The sequence below is a fragment of the Eriocheir sinensis genome, chromosome 2 (genome assembly GCF_024679095.1).
Source record: "Eriocheir sinensis breed Jianghai 21 chromosome 2, ASM2467909v1, whole genome shotgun sequence".
NCBI lineage: Eukaryota > Metazoa > Arthropoda > Malacostraca > Decapoda > Varunidae > Eriocheir > Eriocheir sinensis.
The window spans coordinates 2,072,966-2,081,328 of record NC_066510.1 but is presented as its reverse complement, the minus strand read 5'-3'; the positions used below and the strand labels follow the sequence as shown (position 1 = coordinate 2,081,328).

The window sequence follows — 8,363 nt, the reverse complement described above, 5'->3', positions numbered from 1 at the left end:
TATGCTTTTCCTTTTCTTACAGAGGTATTTTTCATGAATATTAGAAAAGGAGAGTTTAAACTATATTTACACACACACACACACACACACACACACACACAAATGTGTCAGAAAATGAATTAGCATGACAAGTACAAAATTGCCTCATAATGATATTTATTTAAAATTCCTATTTACATGATAAATGGTAATTTCTCTTCAAAATTCGCGAATACCACCTTGATTCCTGTAGCCTTTAAAACTGGAAATTTATTTCACACTCAGTCTTCCTCTCCACCCGCCAGTCTCAACACCAGTATTGTGACACACGGACAGCGATGTGACAACATGCAAGCCCACCACACCATGACGTGTGGCGAAACAGAGAATATCAGATAACAATAATAAAGGCATAATGAAAATAGTGATGACGATGATGATGGTAATAATAATAATAATAATAATAATAATAATAATAATAATAATAATAATAATAATAATAATAATAATAATAATAATAATAATAATAATAATAATAATAATAATAATAATAACAATAATAATAATCCAGCACATACTCATGTAAAAAAAAAAAAAAAAACCAGAGGGACAACTTCCACTACCAGCGAAATAAAATTATTTTCACCCAGGAACGGAATTCATATCCTCTGTTGTGAAGGGTTTTATTATTATGGTATTCCGCGGGTCTTGGAGCCAAGGCCCGGGAGGTGCTGGCGGCGGGCATGGGCGGTATATTTTTGGACTCAAACAAATGGATAAACAAACCAATAAATATACGTAAAATATACTATCATCAGCTTAAAAACAACAACTATCAGTTTAATTCCACCCTCACCTCTTTGTACGGAAGTTTAGCTGTTATTGTTCATTCAACTGAGAAAACAAATAAAAGTTGGTGGCCAGGCAATTTTGTTGAAAATTAACGATTATAGTTGGTTATTTCCGCGACCCCGCCAGAAAGAAACCATAAAACCCATAAACTTTCAACTCGTCGAGTGTTGTGGCTTCAAATCCTAAATATATATATATATATATATATATATTATATATACATATATATATATATATATATATATATATATATATATATATATATATATATTGTGACGCCCCAAAACAAGTAAGAGGAAGAAATAATAAATGATCACCTCCTCAAACGATACATATATAAAAAAAAAAAACCACGCTCCCCACTGAAGGTCACAAACACCAGCAAAGTTTGAACTGGGGCAACATTGAACTTATTGTAGCCATCTCGCGTTACGTTTAGTACTTACATTTCGTGTTATAATTTGCTCTCTGATTGCAGTCCTGTAACTAATAACTTCCGAAAAATTAAAGAAACTTCAAGACAATGATTTAAAACGTTTATGAACGCAGCCTGGCACATCACATTTTAGCAGCGGAGAGGAGGGGGGGTGGGGGATTAGATTACTTAGGTTACAGTTAGGTCAGGTTAGGTTAGAGGGGGGGGGTCAGATTAGATTAGTTAGGTTAGATGTAGTTAAGTTAAATCAGGTTAGGTTAGGTTTGTTGGGTGTAATTGTATAAGATGAATACGTGATACGCTTCGCGCTGCGCTGTTGTTGTCACTGGCCGAGGAGTTACCGGTGGTAATCTACATAATAATTTCCCTTGAACTGGTCGAGTGCCTTGTGTCCCTCTCAAACCCTATATGAACGTCACGACACTAAACAAACAAGAGGACGTCCTGCGGATATGATAGCCTCGTATGGCTGGAGCACACGTAGAAACCAGTGAACAACCTTGTATGGAGCATGAGGCTCTGAGCGACGGCTATTAAAACTGAACGAAAATGTACCTGAGGGGTGGAGGCATGTGCTCTGAGTCTGGGTAAGTTTCAAACGAAGAACAGACAACTCCGCTGAAGCGTATATCATTCGTTAGTTTTAAAACGATGGCAGTTAATGATGTATTTGAAATTTTGATGAAACATAGAATCTGCCACTACATTATTTTTTTTTCCCTTACGCACCCCTAGTTATTAGCTCATGCACCCCCAGCTGTGCGCGCACCACACTTTAGGTACCGCTGGATAGCAAATTACCTGATGAAACGAAGCCATGTGAGTAGCTACGCAAATGGTGGCAGTTAGTTTACGGAGTTGGTGAAGGACTTAATTTGTAGTTAGTTAGTGTACTGAGTTGGCAAGAAAAAGTTGGTAAAAGCACGAGTACTTATGGACAGCAACAGAAGGGAGTAAAAATTTCTGCATAAGCCATCCTCTGGTTTTAAGGACGAAACTAATCATTCTGGCAAGGTTTGGTGCGTTTTGAATCTGCTAACCGTTTCTCTCGCAAATCACTCGACCCCTCTCACCCCTTTCCTCTCTTCCATAGCTATATAACAAACGCTCCAGTGCTAGTAGGGGAAGGCCACCACGTACAGTACATAAAGAACTGAAGGACTTACTTACGGGGTGGAGTGTGGTGGGTGCTTACTTCTGGCGGGGCGGGCCGGGCAAGGTGGGTCGTTCCTTCACTTATCTCGTTATTACCTCACTTATGACTTTACACGCTTATCTAAACCACACCAAACTCTTATTATAGCGCCATTAAACCCTTGAGACCCACTTAAACCCACACAGAGCCGTTAAAACACGCATAAAAACTAAGAAAAGTGAGTTAAACCTGAAGTCTTGTATTGCTGGGGTTGTGTTTCCTCGTCTTTATCTAGCTATTACCGCACACACACGCGTCATCAGCGGTCCTCACACAACCACTACGACCTCCTGTGTCTCCTGTTAGCCGCACACCACCGCAGGACACACAGGCTTCCCCGCAGGGCTCGGAACACACGTTTATTACCGCCGTGCTCACTCTGTAAACATATCCCGCGCCATGTTGACTGATCAGTTGCGCTCTCCCCCGCCGATGATGATGATGTTTTCGGGTGATGTGTTTGCAACGGGCCCATCCATCATCTCATAACGCTCTTTCTTTTTTGTTTTCCTCGCTGTTCCTGTGTGTGTGTGTGTAGTATTTTCTTATCGTTGCTCTCTTTCAAACTTCCTATTCAAAATGCTATCTTTTCTGCCAAAGTTTGTATCCCTGGCGCTCAATCTGTTATTCTTCTCGTATCTCAACTGCAACAAAAAAAGGGAAGCATCTGGTATCTTTCTTTTAAGTTACTGAGGTTTGGAGACTTTTATTTTACGGTAAACGACAGACCAACGCCAAAACAATGTATATAAAATAAAACCTGCAATGCGATGTTCCGAAGATAACGAGAAATAAGATGCGGAAAAAGATGGAGGAATATAACTTGCTTCAGGTCTTGAGGTGTCTTGATAATCCTCTCTTCCAAGACTCGATGTGATTGTCTATTACTATTGATATAATGAGTGATATTTCGGTACCTTTAATTGACTTTGGATCCAGAATAGTGACACACAAGGATTGACTTGATGGGTTTGTACGAGCCTCAGTAGTAGTAGTAGTAGTAGTAGTAGTAGTAGTAGTAGCAGTAGTAGTAGTAGTAGTAGCAATAGAAGTAGTAGTAGCAGAAGTAGTAGTAGTAGTAGTAGTGGGAGAAGGACGAGGAGGAGGAAAAGGAGTTCAAGAAAAGTGTTCTCTTACGTCAGCAACGTCTTGCTACTCAACAACTTCTAAAGCATTTCGGATTTTCTTTCAAGTAGTGGAGGCGAAGCGTGATATTGCAGAAAAGTGAAGGGAGCATGAAATCGCACTCTGAAGGCCACTCACTCACACTCCAGTACTCATAACTCAATACAACTCCGCTCTGTCCCTCACATCCAGTCCACGAGTAAGCTGACATGTCCCAGTCAGGCCACAGAATTTTAATATAACATTCATATTGTGTCGAAATACACTCTGTTTATTTAATCTTCTGCGGAAAATACAGGTTTACTGATCCTCCTGAAAACGGATAATGCCAGAAAAAGATTTGTACAAAGAACGGGAAAGGTAATGCCATCAAAACCTTTTCCAGTATACTGAGAGGAGATTAGATTCCGCCTGCCTTTGTTGTGCTACATGACGCTGTACACAAAAGGGCTTTCTCCTCGACCCTTATGATGATTACAACACACAACAACAAAATCTACAAATACATCCCCACTTGTATCGTCGTTACCACACATTTTTCACACCGGAAACACTTCACTGGTAAAAATAAATAAGGAAATGAATGAATGAAAAAAAAAATAGATTAATGAATAACACTGGTGTCGGGCATGTTATTACTCCCTTCACTCCTCTTCCTCATCAATCCATCAACCTCCTCCTAACACCGGTCTTGGAAAGGGAGAGGAGGAGATGAGGGAACGTGAGGGATATGCCGCCACCACCATCACCTCCACCACCTTCACCACTGCCACCACCACCACAATTACCAACGCCACTTCCCACAACCACCTACACACTCCTTAGGTCAAAACTCTCGTACCTGAACCATTCACAGGTCGCTTATTTACCAGTGAATGTGGATACCGAAACCAGAGCAACACAGGTGTGGCTCCTAATGGCGGCAGTACTGGGAAGGATTCTGAGTGCTTCTTTCTACCCACTCTCTCACCCGCCTTCACTATTCACTCAGTCCACGGTGAAGAGGTCAGGTGATCACGCGTCTAAAGCTGCTAATCCTTGCTGGGGTCAGGGCAGCGGGGCAAAAGAAAAGTCCATCATTACATCTACTCTGCGTCTCTTCGGAAAACATAGATGCACTTGAGGACACTTAGGGGAGGTAAGGTGACGCGACAACACGGACATCTTGCTCTGCCCGGGTTAAGAGGCGCTTACACCACACTCATCTCAAGTCAACGAGCGAGGGATGAGCGCCGCAGCATAACCTGGGTAAGTGGGAGTCTTTGCCGCCTTCAGCTGTCCTTGCTGTGATACAAATTGAAGGCTGCGGATCGTGTGGCGTTGACCTTTCTCGGCAGGAGGGACTGCGACATCCACCCCCCGCTGCTGTTATGTAGTGTTCAGAAATAGCCACATGTCTTCTCTCGCTCTCTCTCTCTCTCTCTCTCTCTCTCTCTCTCTCTCTCTCTCTCTCTCTCTCTCTCTCTCTCTCTCAGCAGGGCAGCTACACTTGGACAGCGCTATACACAACACGACACACGGCACCGAACGACACACATTTGACATGGCTTTCGTAGGATTTCTGGATATTTCCATAGGTATAGTTTTATGACCCAAGTGGCAATTTGACCCCTTTTCCTGTGCCATGAACCTCAGACAACACTCATTAGACCCAGACTGATCCACTTATCGGCGGAAGCGTCTGAGAATATCGACCTCAAAGTCTACACCGCCGACACAGCACCTGCGCCCCCTGTCCTCCCCGCTCCCGCGCCCCCACCCGCCCAGCGCTACAGGTGGACGGACTCATACACGGAGACGCCGTTACTCTTCACGGGACTGTCCTCCTCCCTCAGCGTGTCCTCCTGCGGGCTGAGGGGGTACGCTTCCTGCAGGCAGCGGGAACGACAGGCGATCGTCTTGCGTCAGAAGGCGTTGGGACACGAGCGCTCCTGCAGCAGTGTCGTGAGGGTGATGGTCTCGAGGGGCCGCAGAGTGGAGGAGCGGTAGTGGGAGACGCCCGAGCGGATGGAGTGCATCTCGGCGCGATCTCTGCGCACCCAGCAGCAGCAGCAGAAAAGGTAGCGGTTGTACTGCTTCCTGAAGGTGCCGGAGATGCAGTAGAGGGCGATGGGATTGATGCACGAGTTGATGAAGCTGAGGCAGAAGCCGACGATGCGCACGGTGTGCCAGAAGGCGTTGTAGTCACCGCCCCAGTCGAAGTAGTACCACAGCATGAAAACGTGCGTGGGCAGGAAGCAGACGGCGAAGATGACGATGAAGCACAGCACCACTTTGGCCACCTTGCGCCGCGTGCGAATCTGCCGATGGAACACCTGCGCGTCGCCGACCACCTCCGGCGTGAGTAGGTGGCGCGCCATCAGCAGGTAGAAGGTGGCGATGACGATGAGCGGCAGCAGGTAGTATACGAGGGACTTGGCGAGCACGTTGGCCTTGCTGTACCAGTCGGGCACGTCCGGGAAAGGGTAACAAACCGTCAGGTTCATCTCGCCCTCGCTGCCGAAGGTCCTGACATGGGTGAAGACGGCGGCGGGCGCGGCCAGCAGCAGCGACACCACCCAGATGGCCGCCGTGACCCTCAGCGTAACGCTTCGCGCGGGGCCGCTCACCGCCTGCACGGGGAGAAAAGTGGACCGGAGAGAGGAAGGGAGCGACGAGAACCTGAGGACTGGGAGAAAACTGGCCGCAAGACACTGCCGTGCACCTGCTGCAGTCTTGGCGGCGGACAATGGCTGAAACTGTCCTAACCCGTATAACATTGATGCCATAATACCTAATAGAAAGAGAGAGAGAGAGAGAGAGAGAGAGAGAGAGAGAGAGAGAGAGAGAGAGAGAGAGAGAGAGAGAGAGAGAGAGAGAGAGAGAGAGAGAGAGAGAGAGAGAGAGAGAGAGAGAGAGAGAGAATCAGATACAACAGATAGAGACAGTAAGAGAGAGAGAGTCAGAAAAAAACAAAAGAGCAAAGAGAGTAAGGCTTGGCAGAGGACACACCCGCACGCCTACCTTCCTGATGGGGGAGACGATGGCGCGGTAGCGGTCGGCGGAGAGAGCCGTGAGGGTGAAGACGGTGACGCCGACTGACACGTCCTTCACGAACTCGCTGAACTTGCACTCGAAGGTTCCGTAGGGCCAGTACTCGATGGTGTAGATGGTGGAGACGAAGGGCACCGTGAAGAACAGCACCAGAAGGTCACCGAGGGCCAGCGAGATGAGGTACGTGTTGGGCACCTTCCGGAGGCCTTTGTTGAGGGCGAAGATGACGATGAGGGCGCCGTTACCTGGAGGAGAGGAGAACGAGGACGATGAGGAGGTGAGGTGAAGAGGAGAGAAAGAGCAGGAGAAGAGGAGAGAAATAGGAGGAAAGGAAGAGGAGAAGAGGAAAGGGAGATGACGATGAGGGCGCCGTTACCTGGAGGAGCGGAGAACGAGGACGATGAGGAGGTGAGGTGAAGAGGAGAAAAAGAGCAGGAGAGGTAAGGTGGCGAAAGGAAAGGAGAGAAAGAGGAGGAAAGGAAGAGGAGAAAAGGAGAGGGATATGACATTGAGGGCGCTATTGTCTGAAGAAGAGGAGGACGAGGATGATGAAGGGGTGAGGTTGTGAGACGGGAGGAGAGAAAGAGGATACAGGTAGGAGAGAGGAGGTGAGGTGGCGAGAGGAGAGAAAAGAAAGAGGAGGAAAGGAAGAGGAGAAGAAGAGAGAAAGTGATGATGATGAAGGTGCCGTTGCCTGAAGAAGAGGACGACGAGGATGTGAGGTTGTTAGAGGAGAAGAAAGAGGATGCATGCACACACTGAAGAGATGACGATGAGGACGAAGAAGACGAGGAGGGAAAGGGGGGAAAAAGAAGTGAGACTGTGAGATGAGAGGAAAGATGAGGGCGCTATAGTGTTTAAGGGAAAGAAGAGAAAGAGAAGAGGTCACGAGAGGATGTTAAGTGAGGTGAGTTGAAGTGAACGTTAAGAAGAGAAGAATAAGGTTAACCCGGTAGGTGCGGCGAACATGTATCTTAAAGGCCCCTCTAAGCGAATTAATGAGAAAAAATCATCACTCACGCAAACCATTTCATAATATATAATACCAATGCATTTGTGATCAGTTTGTGCATCATCTATTTGGGGGGTTTATATCATGGTAAAAATGTGGCCCATCGCTGGTACACGGTAAAGCCACAAATTTGGTCCGTCGCTGTTACCGGGTTCAGAACTAGAAGATGACGATGATGACGCCAGTACCTTAAGAGATGAGGTGAATTGAGGTGGTGAGGTGGGGCAAGGTGAGATGAGGTTAGGTGAGGTGAGGCGCATGCGTGTTAAGCACCTGTACGGGAGCTCTGCGCATTATTATTCAGATCCAAATCCAGAGACGAGTGAGATGAAAAGATAAAAAACGACCAAGAAGGGGAAAGGGGAGGAGGAGGAGGAGGAAGAGGAGGAGGAACAAATGTAAGAAAGGTTAAGGAGAGGAGAAAAATGGGAATAAAATTAGACCTCAAAGGCTGAGATACGTCACAGAAAACGGGTCAAGGGCAGTGCAAGAGGGAAAATGATGATGACGATGATGATGATGATGAGGAGGAGGAGGAAGAGGAGGAGGGAGAGAAAGAAGAAGAAAAAGAAGAAGAAAGAAAGAAAAGGCACAAGAAGAAAAAGAAAAAGATGATGAAGAAGAAAAGAGGAAGAAGGAAGCGAGGGATAAAATAAGGTCTTTGATTTCATGATGAGACAAAAATCGGTCAATGCGAGGAGAAGGGAAAAGGAGCGGAGGAAGGAAAGGAG

General features: G+C 46.3%; 1 protein-coding gene across 3 annotated transcripts in view; it reads right to left on the bottom strand.

Moving 5' to 3' along the window:
- Positions 1-2,064: 2,064 nt before the first annotated feature.
- LOC126998460 (neuropeptide CCHamide-1 receptor-like) overlaps positions 2,065-8,363 on the bottom strand; it is a 135,293-nt gene continuing 128,994 nt past the window's right edge. For all 3 annotated transcript variants that reach the window (XM_050860178.1, XM_050860186.1, XM_050860169.1), the window contains exons 5-6: positions 6,591-6,865; positions 2,065-6,199 (exon numbers count right to left, since the gene is read on the bottom strand). In XM_050860178.1, coding sequence (XP_050716135.1) covers positions 5,492-6,199; positions 6,591-6,865 — 983 coding nt within the window. In that variant the 3' untranslated portion in view covers positions 2,065-5,491. The remainder of the gene's footprint in view (positions 6,200-6,590; positions 6,866-8,363) is intronic.